The sequence below is a fragment of the Hemiscyllium ocellatum genome, chromosome 8 (genome assembly GCF_020745735.1).
Source record: "Hemiscyllium ocellatum isolate sHemOce1 chromosome 8, sHemOce1.pat.X.cur, whole genome shotgun sequence".
In the NCBI taxonomy this organism is placed as follows: domain Eukaryota; kingdom Metazoa; phylum Chordata; class Chondrichthyes; order Orectolobiformes; family Hemiscylliidae; genus Hemiscyllium; species Hemiscyllium ocellatum.
Window position 1 is genome coordinate 43,373,957 of NC_083408.1, and position 24,888 is coordinate 43,398,844.

The 24,888-nt window shown below is 39.7% G+C and overlaps 1 protein-coding gene across 17 annotated transcripts in view; it reads left to right on the forward strand.

Annotated features, from left to right (window-relative positions):
* The window catches only part of LOC132818134 (alpha-(1,6)-fucosyltransferase), a 752,369-nt gene extending 729,766 nt beyond the window's left edge, over window positions 1–22,603 (forward strand). For all 17 annotated transcript variants that reach the window (XM_060828858.1, XM_060828856.1, XM_060828873.1 and 14 more), the window contains one exon: window positions 21,729–22,603. In XM_060828858.1, coding sequence (XP_060684841.1) covers window positions 21,729–22,058 — 330 coding nt within the window. In that variant the 3' untranslated portion in view covers window positions 22,059–22,603. The remainder of the gene's footprint in view (window positions 1–21,728) is intronic.
* Window positions 22,604–24,888: the final 2,285 nt, after the last annotated feature.

Below are 24,888 nucleotides of genomic sequence, written 5' to 3' on the forward strand. Positions count from 1 at the left end.
GTTACATTCTCAGGTTAACTTTAACAATTGGTGTCAGCCCAGATAATATGATGAAGGTGTTAGCCCCCTATGTGCTGTTGTCTGTCATAATGTATAGACTGAGTCTAATCTAAAAAATGAGTTAACAGTCTTACGTGGATTCATGCAGTTATTGAGCAAACTACAATGCAACTCTACAAGTACAAATTTACCCCACTAACATAGATGTGTGCGTGTGTCTGTGTGGGGTGGGGTGTTGTGAGTGTTAGAGAGAGAGAGAGAGAGAGAAAGAAAAGGGGGCTAAATCTGTGAGAAGTTATGTGTGTGTCTGTAGGAGTGTCTGTGTGTGGCTGTGTATAGAAATGCGTGTGTGTGTGTGTGTGTGTGTGTGTGTGTGTGTGTGTGTGTGTGTGTGTGTGTGTGTGTGTGTATAGTGCAATGATGGTCACCTGTAGTGTGACATGAACCCACGGTCCCGGTTGAGACCCTCCCTATGAGTACTGAACTTAGCTATGAGCCTCTGCTTGGCCACTTTTCGCTGCTGCCTGTCCCGAAGTCCACCTTGGAGAATGGTCACCCAAAGGTCCGAGGTCGAATGTCCTGGACCGCTGAAGTGTTCTCCAACTGGGAGAGAACACTCCTGTCTGTTGATTGATGTGCAGTGCTCATTCATCTATTGCCATAGCCTCTGCTTGCTTTCACCAATGTACCATGCCTCAGGGCATCTCTCTCTCTCTCTCTCTCTCACACACACACACACATGACTCCTATACACACACACACACACACACACATACTCCTGTACACAGACACGTACACAGACAGTCCTATATACTCCTACAGATACTCCCACACACTCTCACGCACCCTCTCATAGACTTAGACCACTTTACACTGACGCACACATATATACACTCTCACAGACATTCACAACCCCCCACCCCAGATGTGCGCGCGCGCGTGCACACACACACACACACGTTTGTGGGGTGAATTTGTGCTTGTAGAGTTACATTGTATTTTGCTCAAAAACTGCATGAATTCATGCAAGATTCTGTTAACTCATTTTTTAGATTAGACTCAGTCTAAACATTAAGGCACAGACAACAGCACACAGGGGGCTAACACCTTCATCATATTACCTGAGCTGACACCAATTGTTAAAGTTAACCTGAGAATGTAATTTTTTTTAAAAAGTTTTATGATTTACATATGAAAGAAGTGAAACTAACATGGTCATTCTAACAGATGAGAGACTTAACAAACAATCAAAGTATTTTTCAATGTATAAATTCTGTGTCTTACAATTGTGTACTACACAACCACCTGGTGAAGGAGCAGTGCTCTGAAAGCTAATGCTTCCAATTAAATCCGTTGGACTATAACCTGGTGTTGTGTGATTTTTAACGATATGCTTGATAATTTCAACACTTAAATACAATGAAGTTGGAAAGAGATCAACAAAGGAAGGGAGAGCTTCATTTACTATGTTATATTTTTCCTCATTTTGAGGGTTGGATATGGTTAGGACTTTCATGGACAGTATTGGTGTTCTTCTGCATTGGGAAGGCAAAATGTGAAGTTCTAGATAAAACGTAATATCCCCCAGACGTTTCTTTATTGCCTGAGGATACAATTTGAATACGTATTTGAATACACGTACAAATAGACTCAAGAACAGCTTCTTTGGTGCTGTTATTAGACTTTTGAACAGGCAGATCAAGTGTTAATGTTGATCAGTAATTCTCTCTCAGCACCTTCTCTGTGACTGTAACATTGCACTCTGTTCTGCTACCCTGCTGCACTTCCTAAGGTCCGATCTGCCTGTGCGATCCTGCAGAACAACACTTTTCTTCATTATATCTTGGTACATCTGGCAACACTAAATCAAGTGCCATTTTCCCCTTCCTGGAGATAGTGAGAGAACTGATGAGAGAAAAGAAGGGTGCTTGTTGGCCCTGGAGAGAATCTCACTCATGTCTAACCCACTCAGCAATTGAGTGATAAGCAAAAATAAGGTCAAAGAAAACTATCTTGACTCCCCAGCAATTAAGGTCCTTATATTGACAATTAATTACCACCTAAGAGCTTCAACTTAGCCCATTCTTGATCACCTGCTTTCCCCGCAGATGAGAGAGGTGGCAAAACTATGGCAACCTACGTGCTGTGTTTTTAGGTATTAGGAGGTCCTCTAATTTCCTCAGTCTGGGAGCTTTTGGAGCCACAGATGGCGACTGGATGCCATATCCCTGAGAAATGGGTCCCGATTGGTGACCATTAGGATCAAGAGAACAACAGATTTTGTTTAGCCAACAGCATCTGGCCAATGGCTAGCCAGTATTGAGGCCTGCGGTAAGATAAGATACTCAGCCTCACTTTCCGTCTCAACTCTGAAATATCTTACCAGTGAAGGTGGTGTGCTAATACCCTACACTTAGAGAAAATATCAGAAAATTGTGTCTCTGGTCTTTTCTTTGTTATATATGGGCGGCACGGTGGCACAGTGGTTAGCACTGCTGCCTCACAGCGCCTGAGACCCGGGTTCAGTTCCCGACTCAGGCGACTGACTGTGTGGAGTTTGCACGTTCTCCCCGTGTCTGCGTGGGTTTCCTCCGGGTGCTCCGGTTTCCTCCCACAGTCCAAAGATGTGCGGGTCAGGTGAGTTGGCCATGCTAAATTGCCCGTAGTGTTAGGTAAAAGGGGTAAATGTAGGGGTATGGGTGGGTTACGCTTCGGCGGGTCAGTGTGGACTTGTTGGGTCGAAGGGCCTGTTTCCACACTGTAAATAATCTAATCTAATCTAATTTGTACAGTTTTGCACAAAAGCAAAAAAATCAGAAACATTGAAAAATGCCAAGTAGTCATCATAAATTCGAAAACAGAGTCACGTCTCGTGCCACCTGATGGAGGGGAGGCACTTTTGGTGTGTTTGACAAAATTCCATCTCTTCTTTTTTTCCCCAATTGCAGTTGCAATATTGGGATTTCTTTGCCTTCCATCTGGAAAGTCTAGGCCCTGTGCACTCCAGTCAAAACTGTTTCATTTCATGCTCAATCTGCTTCGAGCCAAAGTTCATATACATAGACAAGAAGTAATTCTCTGCTGGTTTTGTGCTGTATATGTTCAGATGAATGTCCATAACTATAGTTGAACTGAAAGTGTATAGTTTATGAAATGAAGACTTTGTGCTCTGATTTACACTGACGCTGTGATGTGGCCTGTACCAACAACCAGTCGATCATGTAACCTAACAGCTCAACTGTGTTTATTATTGATGGCAAGGTCACCTGAAGAGTTATTTCATAATAGCCATTTATAGTTTGTTAATTGTGATTTTGTAAATTACACACTTGAAGCTGCATTGCTGATGATTAAATCAGATTACTGCGGTGTAACTGACAGTTAGATTCATAAGTGTGTGTTAATTTACCACAGGGAGATTCATGTAGAAGTGAAAGGTAGAATTGTTCCTAGGCATTAATTGCTAGAAGTAAAGAGTGCAGCAGAAAAATATTGCGATTTTCAATTATTCTGCACAACGTTCTGTCTGCTGGGTCTTAGTTTCCCTGTGGCACCTGAATTCCTGTTTTCTGACCATGAATCACTTCAGATATCAGTGGCCGGTAATCAAGAATCAGGCATTTCTACAGAACAATGACACCTAGTCAGTGATCACAGGGCAATTGAGTACATGAGGTACTAAGTAGACAGTATCAGTTGTAACAAGTGCCGTATTGGAGCGAATTGATTGAGTACCAATTTTGAACTTGCTCCTTAGTTTTGAAATTAAGCTCTAATTATTTAAATTTAAAATATCCTCATCTCCCCTGTCATGCTAGTCACTTCAGATAATCCCCAAACCACAGGCTTTTTTGGATTTCTCTGGTTAGGGAGCTGTTCACTTGTTCAGATTAAAGTTTTTATCATAACCTTGGAAATAGTGCTGATCAAAGCCTTTTTCTCTTCCTCACTGTTGTTTGGGAGAACTTGCCAGTCTAGGAGTATTCAGTAGTGACTGAGAACTACTCTGACTTTAAGCGTAATATTGTTCTCTGGAGGGAATATGGAGAGGAGGCATTGATTCCCACAAATAATATACCTGGGGATGAAAAGCCATATGCTGTATTCACTCACTATCCCTCGCTGCCAACTGTAATACATACAGTTTCTGTTGGGTCTTTAATCTTCACCCCAATTTAATAGTCTGCTGCCAACAGAGAGGACATCAGATATCTCTCATCCTCATTCCTGGATACTATTTGACATGATTTTCATTTTTCAGAATGTATTTGGACCACAAAAAAAAATTCATTGTGATACACTGATATTGGATGAGAAACTCTCTGACATGACATAAAAAATTGAGTTAGACATATACGATTCATGAATGCAGCAATCCTTTCTTGCATACAATATCAGTAACTCTAATGAGGCTCAGTTGGTATTCCCAGCAGTACACTGATGCCATCACACTATCATCAAGCAGTGCTGAAGGGCACGAACAAGGACATGAGATTTACTTCCTAAGGCAGCTCTGAGATGGAAGGGGCTCCGAGATGCAATGGAGGAAGCATAGATTTATTCCTCTTCATATCGGTATATGCAGAAGCAAGTAAATCAGAAAGCGATGAATGAAGCGTAAGATACCAGAATTTCTCTGGCATAGTCGAGCTGATGAAATGTTCCTTTCTATTACAATGCCATGGGGATCTCAACCTGTGGCAAATCATTGTTGTGTGCTAAAACACAGAGAATCTGGCTTTGGTTCCAAACAGTGAGAAAGCCAAAGGTGCATGAAAGTTGCTGGTTTTCATTTTGAGTGTTGCTTCCCCAGGATCCTAATATGGATAAAGAAGTTCTCCGATGCAGTATCTGTTGGTATCCTGAGACAAAGTTAACAATCAGGTTGTAATTGTGGCAAAAATTGCATCTACCATAAGTTCACTATCAGACTTGTCAAAAGCTGAAGGAAAAACTGAATGCTTTGATCAGTAATTTTGCAAATAAATCTCTGTGCCTGTGACCCAACAGAAGAATATAAGTGACCTGTGAATGAAAAATGTACACAAGAACTCAAAACAAGAGGGAGTTAAAGAAACCATTCTCAAAGATACAATAGAGTAAACTGACAATGCTTGTAATCTGTTCACTGTGTGGGTATATATATGCAGAACATGTAATTTGATGATCTTTTGATGTCAAGAGCTGCCACAATCTTTAATTATGTTTGAAGTTTCTTAAATTGCAAATTTGAAGTGAACGATTAAATGAAATTCAGGAAGAATTCAGAGTGAATTAATAAAAAAAATGGAAGAGGAAATGTTGCAGAGCAGTTACTTGCTGTCAGTTACACTGAGCTGGCTTTCACTGGTGCATGACATTTGCTGCTTTTCAAGCACATTGATGCCAAATCTTATTGGAAGAAACCTGAAAAAAATGCATGTTAGTTTCTTCTAAGATGCAACTATCTGAAACGATTGAAATATCACACCAGTATTCCTGTAAGGTCTGAGAAAATATTTGAATCCAAAATGTGCACCTTCAATAGGGGTACCTTAGGAAACACAAAAGAAATATGTACTGACTTCTTCAAGAAGGTATTATGGATTTTTTTTGGGGGGAAAGGTAAACATCAGAAAGAACAAAGGAATGGAGCCAACTGCTTCATGCTTTCAAAGGATCTGAACAAACCTAATTAATCAAATGGTCTTCTGATGCCATTTCAACCAAAGCTGGAGGAGCTCACAATGTCTTTCCAGTTGCATTACTGCAAGGTCACAACGTAAATTTAAATGCTTTACCCAGCTATCCCTGTAGTCAGTTATGTACTTTTTCGACATGAGATTTAGATGATATCTGCCAGCTGTCTTCGATCCATAACAAGATGCTGATTTATCATAAAACAAAAAATATTCACTGATGATGCACTATTTACCCATCTGAAAAGAAACCCAATGCAGATATGCAAATTCGTGAAAAGAGAAAAAAGAAATTTTCCATGCAAAGATTAATTTTGAAAGAAAAAAACACTTCAGTTAATGACTCTTGCATATTGAAGTCAAAAAAAAAATGATGGTTACCCAGCACATGTAGATAAGTGGCACTTTGTCAATAAATAGAGGTAGACTGTGACCTTTGCAGGAGCAAATTACTGCAGATGTTGGAATCTGCCCTGAAATCAACAAATGCTGGAGATCACAGCGGGTCAGGCAGTATCCGTGGAGAGAGAGCAAGCTAGTGTTTCGAGTCTAGTTGACTCTTTATCAGAGTAGAAGTGAAGTGTGGAGCGGGCAGCACTTATGCTCTAGTTGGGATGGGGGCGTGGGATGTTGGAGGGCTGGGGCAGAAAAGATGTTGATAGTTCAGATTAAGTGGTTGGAATGCGAGAATGCCTTTGCAGTGGCAGGTGATTCGGGAAATGTCAAAAAGAAGTGCTTTGGAGGCTTTTTTGGCAAACAGTTGGATCAGTGTCCCATTTATCAAACGGAACTCTTTAGGATTTTCTCAACAAAGCAGATGATGTGCTGGGTAGCTACCCTCCCTCTGTCAGCAAGCTAGACCCCAACTAAAGTCCAAACAAAACTAACTCCTAACCAACACAAACCCGGACATAACTCCAAACAAAGTGCTTAAGCCATATGATTCCAAAACTGATGCTTTAAATGAACCAGTTACCCAGTTACTGATCTCTTTTTAATTATTAAAAAAAGTCTCTCCTCTTCCTCATCAAATAGCACCACAGTCCATAATTCTTGAATACTCAAAAAAACATTAATAATAACATGAAGAAGTAACTTGTGTTCACACAATGCAATTAATGCCCTCTGGATGTCCCATAGCCAATTAGATATTGTTGAAGCGTAGACACTTTTTAAAAAATTCATTCATGGGGTGAGGGTGTCACTGACTAGGCCAGCATTTATTACTCATCCCGAATTGCCCAGAGGACCGTTCAGAGTCAACCATGTTGCTGTGGGTCTGGAGTCACATGTAGGCCAGACCACATGAGAAAGAATTTCTTTCCCCAAACTAGATGGCTCTTTGACAGTTGACAATGGAGTCATTGTCTTCATTGGACTCTTCATTCCAGACTTTTTGTTTTATTGAACTCAACTTCCACTATTTGCTGTAGTGGGATTTGAACCTGGGTTTCCAGAACATTATCTGAGTCTCTAGATTAGCAGTCTAGCAACAATGTCACTAGGCTTTTGCCTCCCTTCCTTTTGAAACGTAATGGTCGAAAAGTAGATCCTAAGAGTTGTTTTGAGGGGTGTCCTACATGTTTATAAAGTCACTACAAGTAGCAGCTAGGACATTGGATTTGATATTTTGTAATGTATTATGAAGGGCAGAGTATAAAGTGGGATATGTATTTGAAGTAACTGTAAGCAATATCCACCATGTCAAAAGAAATGATACGAATTTCAGAGACCGTGTGGTGGTGCACTCATACTCTGTAGTCACTCAGTTCCAAAGTTCAAAGTTTTTATTTGCAAAAAATCTCTTTTTAAAAAATCTCGTTTTAATCTTGGTAATCCTGCAACTTCACAACATAAGTAAAATATACAAACAAGTTTAATATCTCCAAAGTCTTCATTTATACACCAAAGTAAATATGCAAGGATGAACAGCATACACAATAATCAAAGCCTGTTTCTTTATTAAAAAGCAACTTAAGTACGTTTGAAGGTCTCATAATATGACATAATCCAGTTGAAATCCATAATTACCGAATAGTTGCGAGAGATTTCAGGGTAAATATTATCAGATTGTTCAGGAGTTATTGACTGTGTCCATCCTTTCAACATGATATGTAAACATATAAAATTGCAGTCATGCACTTAGTATAGATAGCTCCAGTTGCTCAAGTCCGCAACCGATATTAAGCTTAGCAGGTGGCACACACGCAACCGACAAAACCCAAAGGCGTAATAATTATTTCACAATAGTTGAAGTTAACCAACACTGAAATTGGCCTTTTTGCTAAGCGATCTCTAGATACAAGAATTACCATTAGCACCTGAATGTAGTGCTGCACAGAAATAACTTCAAGCCGCTAATACACATCCAGTGATTGTGGTTTAATGGCACAAAGGCTTTGAAAGCTACATGCTGAAAGCCACACATTAATTCTATCATTTTATACCCGAGGCCAAGTCGTGTAGAGTAAAAATGGAATAGCAAGAATCTGATGAAATTACTGTTCAGAATAAGAAAAATTAAACTTTGAATAGCTCCTTACAAGTGGTGTACTACATGTATTAGAATTAATGATTTTCTCTCTCCTTTAACTTTTCGTGTAGAGATTATCATTCCTGACCACAAGCTTGAGTATGATTATTTTCTGCAGTGAACATAAATTGGAAATATGTTGGCTCCTAGGAAATTGCAAAGTGGTTTGATGGGTGTATTCACTTGCTGTGGCAATGAGATTGAGAATTTGAGTTTGCACCCACAATTCTGCAGCCTGCATGAGTCCTGGCCAGAGCAGAGACTAGGATATATTATTCGAGAAAGTAAACTTTAGCACTGGAATTCAAAATGAGCAATCGTCTAACAAAGCCCTCCAATTTCTAAATGGCAGTCCTAGCGCAGGCTGGTGAAACATAAAGCTGCTTAATGTTATATGTGGAGATAGTGATGACTACAGATGCTGAAGAGTCAGTCGATGAAGTGTGGCGCTAGAAAAGGCACAGCAGGTCAAGCAGTATCTGAGGCGCAAGCAAGAAAATGTTTCAGGTATAACTAATTGATTATCCTGATGAAAGCTTATGCCTGAAAAGTCAACTCTTTTGCTTCCCGGATGCTGCCTGACTGACTAATGTTAGAGATGATTCTGCAATTAGAACAACACCTACTGAACAATCCTGAATGTATTAATAGCTACTCTAACAACCAATTTCAGCTAATCAGTCAAGTTTGTAGCATAGTTAATATGTATACTTGCTAGACTTAAAATACATTCAAATACATTCACTGGGGGAAAAAAAATATATCTGTTCAAACCTTGTACCTTCTTTAGAGTTACCTAGGAATTTAAGCTGTATGTTGCTCCCTATCGCTTTTTCCATAAGTGTCCCAACCAATCAATTGGCACGCTTTCTTCTGTAGTATATGTTGTCATTAACTTTTGAAATGTGCTCATATTGCATTTATCTTGATGAGTATATAACAAAAAGGTCCATCAATATGTCTCTCTTTTCAGGAGAAAGCTCAACAGAGAAGCAGTGGCAGACATTTGAAAGGATATTTCAGAGTATGCAGCATAGATATATTTCTACCACGATGAAAAATTCTAAAGAGAGAACCCAACATCTGTTGTTCACGAAAGAAGTTAAGAAAAGCATCCAATTTAGGAAAAAGCCAATAATTGCTACAAGATGAGCGACAGGTCAGATGATTGGGCAGAATATGAAGGATGGCAAAGATTGGCTAAAAGATTAATCAGCGGAAAATAATTTGAGTTTGAGAGAAAGGTATCAAGAACTGCAAAAATACTAACAATGCTTGCACTTAAAAAGGAAAATAATGAATAAAGTGAGTGTTAATCCTCATAGTGAAATTGGGCAGTTTGGTAAATAATAAAGAGATAACAGAAGAAATGAACAAATATTTTGCTTCTGTCTATACTGTAGAATTAATAAACAGCTTTCCAGTAATATCTATAAATCAGGAGGTGGAAGTGACAAAGGAACTTAGTGAAATTACAATCACTGGGGAGGCAGTACTGACAAAACTGATGGAGTTGTGAGCTAGTACGTTTTGGGTCATGATCTGTTTCCTTCTAAGATCTTAAAAAAGACGGCTGAGATAAGTGGTGCATTGTTCTTTTTTTTCTCAAAAAATTGCTGGATTTTTGCATGTTACCACCCAATTAGAAAGTTGCAAATATAATGAGTATTCAAAGAAAGAGATAGAAACCAGAGAACTAGGCCGGGGAATTTGATGTCTGTTCTTAGAAGGAGATTGTAGCTGGATGCTTAGATTAAATTAAAGTAATTGGGAAGAGTCAGTATGGTTTTGTGAAAGGGAAATCATATTGAACTAATCGATTGGATTTATTTGAAAGGGCAGGTCAACAGGGTAATGAAGAAGTCTTTTAGCTTTTTGCCTTTATTGGCCAGTGCATTGTGTGTAGGAATTAGGAAGTTATATTGTAGTTGTGCAGGACACTGATTAGGCCACTTTTTGAATATTGCATTCCCTGCTATAGGAAATATGTTGTTAACCTTGAAAGGATTCAGAAAATATTTACAACCATGTTGCCAGGGTTGGCGATTTGAGTAATAGGGAGAGGCCGAATGGGCTGGGGTTGTTTTTCCTGGAGTTGGCGGTTGAGGTTTATGAAATCATGAGGGGCATGGATAGGGTAAATAATCAAGGTCTTTTCCCTGGTGTGGAGGAGTCCAAAACTAGGTTTGAGGTAAGAAAGGAAAGATTTTAAAGGAACCTAAGGGGCAATATTTTCATGCAGGGGGTGGTGTGTTTATGTAATGAGCTGCCAGAGGACGTGATGGAGGCTGGTACAATTGGAAGGGTATATGAATCAGAAAGGGTTTAGAGGAATGTGGGCCAAATGCTGGCAAATGGGACTAGATTAATTTAGGATATCTGGGCAAAGGCTCTGTTTCTGTGCTGTACACCCCTGTATTCGTAGATCATAGAATCCTTACCAAGTGGAACTAGGCAATTTGGCCCATTGAGTCCACACCAACCCTCTGAAGAGCTCTGCACCCAGGCCCAACTCCCTACTCCAGCCCTGTGACCTGTATTTCCCATGACTAATGCTGCTAGTCTGCACAACCCTGGACGCTATGAGCAATTTAGTGTGGCCAATCCGTCTAGCATGTACTTCTTTGACTATAGGAGGAAACCAGAGCACTTGGAGGAAACCCATGCAGACATGGGGCGAACATGTAAACTCCACATAGACAGGCACGCAAGGGTGGAATCGAACCCAGTTTCATAGTACTGTGAAGCAGCAGTGTGAACCACTGAGCCAGTGTAGGCTCTGGATAAAGAGGAGACTTTTGTAATACCACTGTAGGATTTTCAGAAGGCATTTGGTAAAGTAGAAATTCACGGTGTAGGTGATAACTTTGCAGTATGGATAGAGGACTAGATGGCAGGAAGCAGTAAATGCATATGTGGATCCTTTCCTGATCGCTAGGATGTGATGAGACTTGCAGAGGTCTGTCTGGGACCTGTGCTTTTTAGACTTCATGTCAATGACCTAAATGAAGGGGGAGAAAGCACCATACCTAAATTTGCAGATGACATAAAGACAGAAGTATTTTGTGAAGAAGACATAGGAGGACGCAGACAAATGTTATCATTGATTAAGTGAATGGGAAAAAAAATCTGGCAGTTGGAATATAGTGTAAAAAATGAGAAATTTGACAAAATAAAAGAATTGTATGTTACTTTAACAGTGAGCAACATTATGCAGAAGGATCTCAGTGTTCTGGTCCAAGTCTCAAAATACTAGTCTGAAGGTATACCAAGTAATTAAGAAGGCAGTTGAAATGCTTTGCTTTATTACAAGAGGAATTTAGGAGAAAGTGAGGACTGCAGATGCTGGAAATCAGAGCTGAAAATGTGTTGCTGGAAAAGCGTAGCAGGTCAGGCAGCATCCAAGGAGCAGGAGAATCGACGTTTCAAGCATTCTCCTGCTCCTTGGATGCTGCCTGACCTGCTGCGCTTTTCCAGCAACACATTTTCAAACACCAGAATTTTCCAGCCTCAAAAAACCGCAGAGGTAGGGTAATTGAATATTTTTAATGTAGATGCGGATGGAATTTTGACACATGTAAGTATCAAAGATATTTGAGATAGCTGGCAATGTTCTTCTGACTATAGTTTCGACTGCTACTGCTGCTGTCAGCTGCTGCTCAGCATTACCCCAGTGTACCTCCTGCATTCAAGATTCATGTTTTATCTGAATGCATAAATGGCATTATTTCACTTCAATGATTGGGACAGAAATCATTATACAATGGATTAAACAGTGTCCCCTGCCTGGATGTGAAATTGGGCCAACGCATCAGTGCTTGAACAATCTATAAAGCAAACCATTTTTCTTGACAGCAAGCTACAGTTCAACCATTGCACGTGTTGCTCATACTGTCTTGCGCTACCAGTAGAAGCAGTTTTCATGGATCACACAGTGCAGTATAATACTGCCTGAAAGCTGAGAAAATTCTTTATAATTGTTCATACAATGTTAGAAGTTGTTTGAATTTAATAACTTCCATTGTATTGGAAAATCTGCAGGTAATTCAAACTATTGACTTGAATGTTGTCAGAAATGGAATTTTATCATAGAATGGAAACAGAGTCCCTTTTGTGCAGATAGAGACCATTTTGCCCATCGAGTCTGCATCAACTCTCTAAAGAGCATCGCCCCCTATTCCTGAACCCTGCATTTACCATGGCTAATCCACCTTGCCAGCATCTCCCTGGCCACTAAGAAGGCTTTTTTTTAGAGATGATCAATCCACATAACTTGCACGTTTTTAGGACTATGGGAGGGAACCCATGCAGACCTGGAGAATGTGTAACTCCATACAGACAGTCACCCAAGGCTGGAATCGAACACAGGTTCTTGATGCTGTGAGGCAGCAGTGCTAACCACTGTGTCATGCCACATGATTCTGTCCTGTGGCAGCACTGACATTCATGACTAAGACATAACTTGTTACCAAGTTTTCAAAATGGCAATAACATAACTTTCGCACAGTCCAAACACACGAATGATGCAATACAGAAGCAGAAGACAAGGCAAGGAAGGGAATCTTGCACTCTGACTCCTTCTAAGACATCCTGGAAGGTCATAAGAGAGTGTGGGACAGGTGTGGGGGTCAGAGTTTGCCATGGGCAGACAGAGACGAGATAAACAGACATATACTTCTTAGTCAACAAGTGTGCCGTAAATGTGTCCATTTTAAGAATATGTTCTCCTATTAATTATCAGCAAACCTAATAACTCCACAAATACCATGAGTTATTTTTTAAAGCAGGTTTAATAGAAGCAAGTAACCTTCTTGAGGAAATTTTAGTGATAGACTTGCTCCTTCAAATCAGATTGACAGCTCAACCACAGGGTTAACACTTGAAGTGGATGAATGGAAGTAGGGTTAGAAGTGTAAAACAAGCCATCTTCCCACCCAATCCAAGCCACCTGAATTTGGGATTAAAATTAGCTACATTAAAAATTCTAAATAAATTGTGCATACTACAGCATTGTAGCACAGTTGATTTAGTTAAAACATTCTTGCAGAAATTAGATTCTATCTCAGCAGAAGTAGAGATTTGTAAAGGGGCAAGTTGGGTGATAGAAATGACAAGACAACAAGTGAGGACCATAAAAGTGAATGGAATGGACACAGTGAGGTGGAAGTGTTGAGCAGCTCTTGCTCACTAGGCTATAGGCTAAGTACTGGAAAATGGAATTAGTATAGTTAGATGGTTGCTTTTAACCAGCAGAGATCTGATGGTCTGAAAGGCTGGAGGTCTCCCTGATTCTCTGACTGCTGCTTTCCTGAGGTTAGACATTTTTCTTAAAGTGGTACATACCTTGCCACATTTCAAAAAGCCTCCCAATCCATTTGCTGTTCTCCCTCGAGAAAATCGGTTCTTTGCAACGTTTGATACACAGCTTCACCTTCTCAAGAGGCCATTTCATAATTTTAGTGCAAACATTTTGTAGTAAAAATCTGAAAAGGTGGAAAGTAATTGCAATATATTGGCATTGAGTGACATGAGTGCACTGTGAGGTCATTAGACTTGGAAGCTCTTTTATTCCAGTTATCATATTTTAGTCATTTGGCGTGAGTAAATATTTTCCAAAGTGGCCTCCCCAATAAAGGGGTCAGGACAAATCCACAAATAAATGGTGGCATTTTTCTGAGAGTATTTCAGAGCCATTTATTTTTCTAACACATTCAAAAGTCTGTTGATGGAAATTTTGACAAGTACAGTTTTTTAAATCAAGTCTGCCCCATTTTTCTTAGTAAGTAAAAATGCTGCAGATTCCATTGTTCAGAAAGATGCCAAGACCTAAATTGAAACACAAAATGCTGCTTTGATTTTCTTGCAGGGTGCTTTGTACAATATAGGACATTTAAAAAAGTAATTACAGCTTGTACCCGAATCCAAGTGGATGGCCAAATTGCTGTTACCTTTTAGCTGCTCTGAAACATATTGCGTGAGAGGTAGTTCTTGTATTATAGTCATTGAACAAAGTGGGTTATGGTACAAAGAGAAATGAACACCATCTCAGAATCAAAGCTTTTCTCTTGCTTCATTGTGCTGTACTTGCAGTGCACAACATCAGCACAGATAAAAACTAAAGGTGGCTTTTCACCTTTGTTCTAATGGAATTGCAAGGTGCATGATTGGTTTTGGGAAGGAAAGGTATTCATTTTTTTCTTCATAACTATAGCTTGTTGGAAGATTGCACAAAACTGTCCAGTATTACAAGTTGAAAGGAAATGAAAATAATAATTTCTTTGGTTGGTGTTCGACTGTTGATGACTTTGGTATACTCTGTTCATAAAACCTGACCTGATCAGGATGGGAGACAAAGCAGGAAAGCTGAGACAACATGTTTGAAATGCTCAGCAGGTGCGGAACCATCCACAGAGAGTGTAACAAAGTTCAAGTTTCAAGTTGATGACTTATCATCAAAACTGAAACGCTTTATAAGTTTAGTAGTTTTAATAAATGTTTGAGGGCTTCTCACATGGTATTTGAATTAGATTGGGTTCAAATTGGATTTGTTTTGGATTGGATGGAAAGCAGAGGCAGTGAGGATTTGGGTTTGATGTTTATGAATAATACAGGCAAAGGGAAACTGGACTACACTTAAGGCATGGCATTAGAAACAACAAAAGTCTTGCAAGAGACAGAGATGTCACTGGTTATACTCAGGGAAATGTTTTGGCGGGTAAACTGGAGGTAGCATTGCTTGACAGAGTTAGCCAAAAATTGGCAGACATAATTGAGGTATGAGCACAGCACTTGGGTTTAGAGGAAATGTAATAAGGCCAAGTATTTTAAGTCATGAAATGTCTGGATTGGGTAATGTCCTGTTACATTTGAAGTGGCTAGAGAAAGAAGAAATGCAAGATGGCAGAGAAAAGATTAGGAAAGGGAAGGGAATTGAACACAAACAGGAAGTGGGAGTGAGAGAATTAGAAGTGTCAGAGAAAAATAAAGCAGTGTGAACATCGGCTGGAAATGGTAGAGTTGAAATAGGAGACATTAGTGCTGATGCAGGCTCTGGTTTGGAGGATCTGAGTGCTAAAGGAAATGTTTATGTTTCCATAGGCCCTACTAAAACCTGATTAAAAGGATATGGAAGCATACTTCACATTATTTGCGAAAATAGCTGAGAAAATTAATTTGACGGAAGAGGATTGGACAGTACCCTTGCACAGTAGATTTATAAGTGAAGCACAGGAAATTTATGTTCCACTGTCAGAGGAGATTTCTTGAGAATTTCACACCAAATAAAACTATCCTGACTGTATATGAATTAGATATAGGCATTTTGAAGGAACAGCCTGGGTGAACCCATATTGAATTTGCCAGCATCAAATAGTAATTTTGACAGGTTTGGTAAGAGCAGTAAAGGTAAAATCACAAATGAGGTCTTAGGTTACACTCTCCGAAGAATATTAAAAACTCACAACTTCCCATAATAAGAACTCATGTTGAGGATAAGGGGTTGCAACTGCTAGACAGACAACAATAATAGCAGCCAATTAAGAGTTAATCTGTAAAACTAAGCTTTTCTACTATCACACTCAAATTGGAAAGGGATAGAAAATGAGAAAAGTGGAAGGAAGGCAAGTCAGCAATATAAGGAATGACTAACTGGAAATGCCCCGAGGTGGTCATGTCAGATTGAAAAGGAAAATACTGAGGATGGAGGTGAAAATCAGAACTCAGGGTGTTTCCACTTTAACAAGCTGAGACATCTTTGTTCAGAATACTGGAAGTTGAAAGGGGAACATGTAGAACTTTTAAGAATTTACAAGAATGAACCTGAAAAGGACACTCAGAAGAGAAAGGTCATCAATCAGATTGTAGCTTTAACTCCAACTCAGCGAATGAGGATAAATGCTGTTTCAAGTGTGAAAGAAATACACAAGGTCAGTGAGAAGGGTTCCTCTCAAAGGCAGGATCTAATTTCATAACTGTTCTAAGAAATACAGATGCTATTCAAACTCTCTTGCTGGAGAAGAATTTTGTTTTCCCTCCAGAAAGTTCAGTGAAAGCCCAAGTGTTGGCACATGGGTTAAGTGGATAGTCCATCCCAGTCCCATTGTTGTCTGGACTAATGGTAGTCAGGGTAGTTCAGAAGTTACCTCTGGGTGGAGTTGAGTTACTTCTGGTCACGGCTCTGCCTGTAATCACAGAAAGCCCAGTGAGGCTACGCAGACAAAACAGCTGACGGGGTAGGTTCTGGGTATTTTTCCATCATATGTGGTGCCCAGGGCAATGGGAAAACAAAGTCCATTGCCGGATGTCACATTAATACCACAAGCAGCTGTTCAAGTAGAATGAAGATTGTTCAAAAGAGACGGTTAGTGTGTCTTCATTAGTTGAGATTCTGATCCAGAGTTAACAAAGTTAGCAAAGCCAGTTCACATTGAAGCTGAGTCTGAAAAGGTTCCTTAGTGCTATTTTATCAAAAGCAGAGTTTTGATGAGAAAGTGGAGACATCCTCACAGACCTGCAGATGAAGAACGGATGGTTGTTCATCAAATAGTGCTATCGGCCAGATATCATACAGAAATATTGTGAGTAGCACATGAAGTTCCTACAGCGGCCATATAGGAATATGGAAAACACTGTCATTAATAAATAAGCACACAACCAAGATGCCATAAGTTGTGCAGTTATGTAACACACGTCAGATATGTTAGATGCTAGGAAAACATCAATATGTAATCAGCCCAATACTTTAGATACCTGTATGAGTTTTTGAAAAACTATTTAATAGTATGTTAGTGGATTGTGTTGGACCATTACCAAAATGAAAGCAGGGCATCAGTACAAATTATGGACATGGTGACCTGCTTCCCAGAGATTTTCTTTAAAAATGATTTCTGTGAGGGTATGAGTAGTCGACTAAGGTATCATCTGATATAAGTTTCTAACTTAATGTCCAAAACTTTTCATCAGCAGTTTGGAAGTGAAACAATTTGAAGTGAACTGTGTGTTAACCACAAACACAGAGAGCTTTGGAGAGTCCCATCAGATTCTGTAAACTATGGTTACGGCATCCTGTCACAAGATTAGACTTTATTATTTGCGACCTGAGATTCTCCAAATGAATTATGGGATTCAGCCAATTTGAAATGGTTTATGGCCATGAATTTAGATAAATGGATCAGACAGAAATTCTTAAATGAGGATCAAGAATTTACAATGCTGGATTATGTGTCCATCTTTCTAGAAAGACTCATAGCAGCATGTAGGATAGCACAGGAACATTTGAAATTTCACAGGCAAAAATGAAAGCATGTTCAGGTGAACATTCAGCAATGAATGTGTTTCAGGTGGTAGATGACCCTTTGTAAAAGGAAATGTTCAGTGGTTCAGATAAAATAACTAAGAGGGTTAGTGAAGTAACCTATCTGATAAATAGTGCTATTCATAGAAAGAAGAATCAGTTACGCCACCTAAACATGCTGAAAAGATATTATCATAGGGAAGATGGTAAGGAGGAACACGTGTATCACATGATAAGAGTGGTGGAAAATGACTGAGATAATGACAGTGAGGTAGAAGGAGAGATAGACAGTTCTTAAAGTGAACTTCCTGCAATTCAACTCACTAACGTGAAAATGTTAAACAGTCTTTTCATATTTAGGGAAAGGACAACAGGAAGATCTTGTAAGACTCCCGAGAAAGTAAGTGGTATTCTATGAGGATGTTCCTAGGTGTTTGACATCAGATAGACATGATGTGGATAGAGGATAGTCAGGACCAATAAAATAATATCCTTATCGGCTGAGCCCAGAGAAACAAGTTCAGGTCAAGACAGAGATGCAGTACATGCTAGAAAAGCACTGCATTGAACATAGACAAATCAGCTGGAATTCATCAGTAGTATTGGTTCTGAAACTGGATGGATCAACGAGACATACAGATTATAGAAAGGTGATTACGGTCACAAAGACAGATTTGTCCCCAATTCCACAGTAGGAAGATCGCATTGATAGATTTGGCAGTGCCTTGTTCCTTGCTCAGATAGATCTATTGAAATGCAAGGGCCATTAATATCAAGGGTTAAAGAAATGTCTGCTCTTGACACATCAAATGTGTCAAACCAATGTTATCTCATGCCCTTTGTGTTAAAGAGCACAGTGGCTACATTCCAGAATACGAATCAAACTGGAGTTTGTAACTATGTAATCTTTCAGATTATGTTGTAGTTTATAGTAGCATTTGGGAAGAGCATTTAAGATAAATTGAAAACCTGTTTAAGCAATTATGCTTGGCTAGGTGTTAGTGATAAATTTAACAAAAAGTGAATTTGCAAAAGCAAGAGTGACTTATGCAGGACATGTGGTTGGGCAAAGATAGTGAAAATGACGGATATAATAGAATTTCTGGTTCCTGAAACTAAATGAGAAAGTGTAAGATTTTTAGGAATGTGTGAATTTTATTGGAAATTTGTGCACAATTTCAGTGTGATAGCTATACAATTAACAATTTAGCTTACAAGAAAAGAAAAGCTGGATGATCAGCAGAATGTCAAAAAGCACTTGAGGAGCTGAAGTTAATCTTAATAAATGAACCAATATTGGGAGGTGTGGTTTAGTCCAGTCCATTACAAAAAAAATCAGTCAGAAAAGTAATACTTCACCATGGGCAGAGACTTTGAGATTGTTGCCAGCTTTTCGGCTCTTTGATGTCTACATTTTTAAGGGGAAACAAGGAAACTCTAGTTTATACTGAACATAATCCATGAGCATTCAATGAAAAGATTAAAGTCAGAATATGAGACTATTCAGATACAGCCTTTTATTGCAACCATTTAAAGGAAAAAAAAACTGTTCTTATTAATGAAAAAGGTAATATGATTGTGGATACATTATCCTGAAAGTAAAATGTCAGATTCAGTTAAAATTTAGGAAATTTCAAGCCTTGTCAGCTTATATAAGGGGAGAAAGAAGAATGGATGGATCTCAGTCTAATATTGTTTTTCTGTATTATGTGTTTATAGTGAAACTCCTTTTCAAAATGGTGTTTCATTTTACTCAGTGATGGAGGCATGTAAGAACTGTGTCTTTTTATTTGTGTCTTTAAAAAATGTAGACTGTAAGGAGAAAGGCCTGTTTTAAAAAACAAGGATTTCACAGCAAGGAATTCGATACTTGTTATGAACTCTGTATTTTGTGACTATGGGACTTTGCAAAGAGCAGTTCATAAGGAACCAAGGAGTTTCTTCAAAGTGAAGCTGATTGGTTATCAGCTAACTGAGCAGGTTGCAACTGGGAACGAGTTCCAGGGAGAAAGAAAGCGAGACAGAAAAGTGTGTTGTTGGCAGAAGCTGCCTGTTCTGTGCAGTGAAACATTAGTTTAGACTAGTTGCCCTTCATGCAACACTTGCTTAGTTGTGACTTTTGAATTGATAAATCAGAGACATTTTCCAAGTGAATCAGTCACTCTATTTCTTTCAAACCACTGGAACTAGAGAAAGACAACCAAATACCAAGAGCCTAGATGATGACCTCAACATCAAAAACAGGTAGCAAAGGTATTAAATTGACATTCCATTTTTTTTTGTCCACCAGCAATCTAGTTTTTCTATTTGTTTCTCTGTTTGTTTGTCTCGAAGGGGGACATATAAGGGGATTCACGTTTCACTTCATAGTATTATACATCAATGATTTTTATCTGTTTACTGAAAGTTATAGTACAATTGCTTTCTAGAAATTTGTTATTTAGTACAGACACCTGTGCTTTTTCTAACAGACTTGGTCTGAAAGTCAGGTAAATTGGGGCATGGTTCATATCTTTTAAAAAACTTTAACATTTAGTATGACCCCAGGAATATTGTGACTCAGTTTATGGCACACTACCCCGATAGGTCATAACTGTACAGAGGCAATGAAATCAGGGTTAACAGAGACCAGACAAAAGGTGATATCTGATATTGTATTAAAATCACAAAAAGAATGATGAGACAAGGCAATGCAGGGCAGTAAAGGGACAAGCAAAGAAACTATAATGGGGCATCCAGAGCATGTAGGAATGGTAATTGAGGAATCAGCAACAGTATCTACTGTCTGAGAAAAAGTTAGGGAATCCAAAGTTGAGGCTGTAAAGTTGCAAGGTGCAAACTTGTAAGATGTGTTTCTGAAATTTCTGTGGAGCTTCATTCATGTAAGAAGCCATGGACAGACATGTCAAAGTTCATGTGAGAATTAAAATCACAAGCACCGAAAACATGGTCATTGTTGTGAATTGAATAGAGGTGTTCACCACAGCCAACTCTCAAGCTGTATCTGGTCTCCTCAAGGTAATCTAGACTACATCTTGAATAGCAAATGCAGTGTACTGTCTGGCACAAGTACAAGTAAATTGCTGCTTCACTCAGAGAGGAGTGTTTGAGTAATGGGAAAGGAGGAGATGAAAGGGTAAGTGTTGCATCAGTTAATGCACATGCACAGCTTGCACTTCGACCTTGGAAGAAAAATTGTAGGGAGTAATGAAAGAACTTATTGGGAATATTAGCAACAAGCCCGGAAACTCAGATTAGTGTTCCAGCAGCCAAAGTCCTTGGAGAATGCTAATCCCAGTAGACAATCATTGCCAGTGATGCCAATGATGTCTTGACCATGTTCATTGGATGGTTGAAGGCTATATACCCAAAGAACTGGCAAATAGGTCACACCCCATTGGACAGCTTTTTAATGTAGGAAATTTAGCAGCTGATGTACATTTGACAAATTCCAGCAACAACACAGTGACAGTAAGTAATAAACGTTTTTTTTATTTGGGGATATTGACTGAAGGATAAATATTGGGCAGGACACTTGTGTAACTTCATGTTGTCCTCAGATGGAATTTTTTTACATCCATGAAAGCAGGCAGATGAGACCTCCATTTAAATATTTCATTCAAAGTTTGGCACTTCTGACAGTGTAGCCCTTCCCCAGTACTGTACTAGAGTATCAGCTTTCAGTTTTGGGCTGCTGCCTTGGAGAGATTTGAACCTGGAAACTTACAATCCAGAGGTAATATTCTTTGGCTGCCACATTTATTTTATGTTTTCAATAAAGGTGTGTCATTGGCTAGGCCAGCATTTATTGCTTATCCCTCACAGTACTGGAGGAAGTGATGTTGAGCTGCCTTCTTGAACTACTGTAGTTCTGTCAGTGTAGGGGCACTCTCCGTGCTTTTCGGGAGGGAGTTCTGGGATTTTCACCCAGCAGCAATGAAAAGACGGTGATGTATTTCCAAATCGGGATGGAGTGTGGTTTGGAAGGGAACTTGCAGGTGGTGGTGTTCCCATTATCTTCAGCCCTTGTCCTTTTTAGGCTTTTTTTTAAACTTGGGGTCACTTTGTTTGTTGTTGTCTTCCTATGATCGTTATCTAAAAGAGACTTTTCATAAGCTTGGCAAATGAATTTACATGCATTCCAATTTTTGTGGCTTGCATTATTAAGCAGCACAGTTTTAATTGGAGGAGTCCCAGCAGTTAATGTCTGTTTCTGCTTCTTTAGGTTTGTCGAGTGGCCTATGAGATAATGCAGACGTTACACCCGGATGCTTCGGCGAATTTCCGTTCTCTGGATGACATCTATTACTTTGGTGGGCAAAATGCACACAATCAGATTGCAATTTACCCTCACAACCCACAGACTCCAGAAGAAATTGTATTGGAGCCGGGAGATCTGATTGGTGTAGCGGGCAACCATTGGGATGGTTATTCCAAAGGTATCAATCGAAGGAATGGACGAACAGGACTGTACCCGTCTTACAAAGTGAAGGAAAATATTGAGACTATTAAGTACCCAACCTACCCAGAGGCTGACAATGAGAAGCCACAGTAACTGCAAAGACACTCCACAGCCTCAGTGAATGTATCTTGCCATAGATCTGAAATCCAGCCAACTTGTCATTCAAAACTCTATGGTCTCCACAGATGCATCTGTCTCCCTCCATTGTCCTGCTGTTGATCGTGTTTGGTTGTCTGCCATTAATTCACTGCAATCCACAGTGACTGACACTGCGCCATTGTGCAGGTTAGAGCATGAGCAAATGTGTGTTCAATCATGGTGCCTAACACTTTTTGACCTTTTAAACCTTCTGAAAGAACCACGTCCAGCATTAGTACTGAGGTGTTCTGACCTACAAACAGAGGTTTGATCACAAAGACTTAACCTATTCCATGGCCTGTCTGAAGTTCTCACGAGAAGTGATAGAGTACATTTTCTCCTTTCAAGAGTAGACAAAGGGAGGAAGAGTTCGAATGATCCAGCGCACATCCTCATTTCACAGATTTTTGTAAAAGCAAGATCATGGACTGAAACTTTAATACATGACGTTTCCAGACATTGTCTTTGATAACAAAAATAAATAAATCGAAATGAAACCAGTTAAGTCGGTGTTTTCCATCCTTGTGGCAGCATGTTGGGTGTGGCAATATTTAATTGTAATAACATGGAAAATATCTGACCACTTATGGTCCCCAGTATTTCAGCTACATAGTTTAAAAAACTATTTGCTGATCAGCTCACATTGATTAGCATTATTATTTTTACCTGTTGTTATTATATTTGTTAAGTCCAACACTATCTGATCGCAATATAAGCCTAGTGTTAAAAATTCAAAGTGAAATGTAAAACTATCAATTGAATCATTTATGGTGGATGCCTTTTATTTTGTATTTCTGTGGCAGAGTCATCATTCCTTTTGTGTTCTCTCTGTTTTCTGCCAAATCTTCGGATTTAAAAAGGATGCAACGTTAGCCCAAAATCTGCTTTCCTCCATCTTCTGGCTTCTTAGCATTCCTAACAACTGAGAGTAGTTGAGGTTTCCATTTGTTTGAGCTTGAGCCTTGACAGTGAGTTGACCTGATTACACAGAAACAGAAGATAGGAGCAGGAGGAGGCCACCTGTTTCACACTGCATGTGCTAATGTTGACACTGATTTGATTATCCCTATACTTTGTTTATATTCACCTGCTATGCCTCAGTATATGCATATCTGTTCTCTAAGTTACTAATATCTTATAGAAACACAGAAGATAGGAGCTGGAGGAGGCCATTTAGTCCTTCAAACCTGTTCTGCCATTTATCGTGTTCATGATTGATCGTCCAACTCAATAGCCTAATCCTGCTTTCTCTCCATAACCTTTGATCCCATTCGCCCCAAGTGTTATATCTATCCGCGTCTCGAATACATTCAATGTTTTGGTGTCAACTATTTGCTGTGTGAATGAATTCCACAGACTCACCACTCTTTGTGTGAAGAAATGTCTCCTCATCTTTGTACTAAATGGTCACCCCCAATCAGACTGTGACCACTCGTTCTGGATGCATCCACCATCGGGAACATCCTCCCTGCATCTATCCTATCTAGTCCTGTTGGAATTTTCTAAGCCTCTTTGAGATTCTCCCCCTCACTTGTCTGAACTCCAACAAAAACAATCCTAACCTAGTCAGTCAATCTCCCCTCATAGGTCAGTCCCACCATCCCTGCAATCAGCCTGGTAAACCTTTGCTACACTCCCTCAAGAGCAAGAGCATCCTTCTTCCGAAAAGGAGACCAAAACTGCACATGATACTCTAGGTGTACCCTCACCAAGACCCTGTATAACTACAACAACACACCCCTGCTCCTGTAATCGAAACCTCTTGCAATGAAGACCAACATACCATTTGCCTCCTTTTCCACCTGCTGCACCTGCATGCTTACCTTCAGCGACTGGTGCACAAGGACACCCTGGTCCCACTGCACACTCCCCTCTCCCAATTTACAGCCATTCAGGTCGTGATCTGACTTCTTGTTTTTGTTTCCAAAGTGAATAACGTCATATTTATTTAAATTAAATTGCATCTGCCATTGCTTACCCCATTCATCCAACCTGTCCAGATTATGTTTCAGGACCTCTGCATCCTTGTCACAGTTCACCCTCCCACCCAACTTGTTATCATCTACAAATTTTGAGATGTTACATTTTGTTCCCTCATCCAAATCATCCTTGTACCATACCATACAGTGGGGTCCTCACACCGATCCTTGTGGGACCCCACTAGTTACTGCCTGTCAATTTGAATAGGATCCATTAATTCCACGCTTTCTTTCCTCTCTGCCAACCGGTTTACTGTCTCCAATCCCATATGCTTTAACCTTGCACAATCATCTCTTATGTGCAAATTTTTCAAACGCTTTCTAAAAGTCCAAATATACCACATCGACTGGCTCCCCCAATCAACTCCACAAGTTACGTCTTCATTAGAATTCCAACAGATTTGTCAAGTATGATTTCCTCTTCATATATCCACGGTGACTCTGTCTGATTCTGCCACTGCTTTCTGAGTGCTCCGCCATAAAGTCTTATTCAAAACCATTGCTGCGTACAACTGCAGCACAGCTGGATGGAATATTTTCAGGAGCAGCCAGCTTATTTCCCTTCTATAGCCTAGTTTGACTGATATGTTAATGGTGGCATATTTATATTCACCCAGGCTGAGATGACTAATCTAAGCACAGGCACCCAATGCAGGGACGGGCAAGCGGATCAGAGGACCTCCTTGTGAGCCAGCACCTGCTTGGCCAAAGTGGCCATTAACTGATCCAGGCAGCAGGCCATGGAGGAGATTCATTGTGCCTGACTGTTCTCCTCTGTATCACGTCACACTCTGGTATCTGGTGAG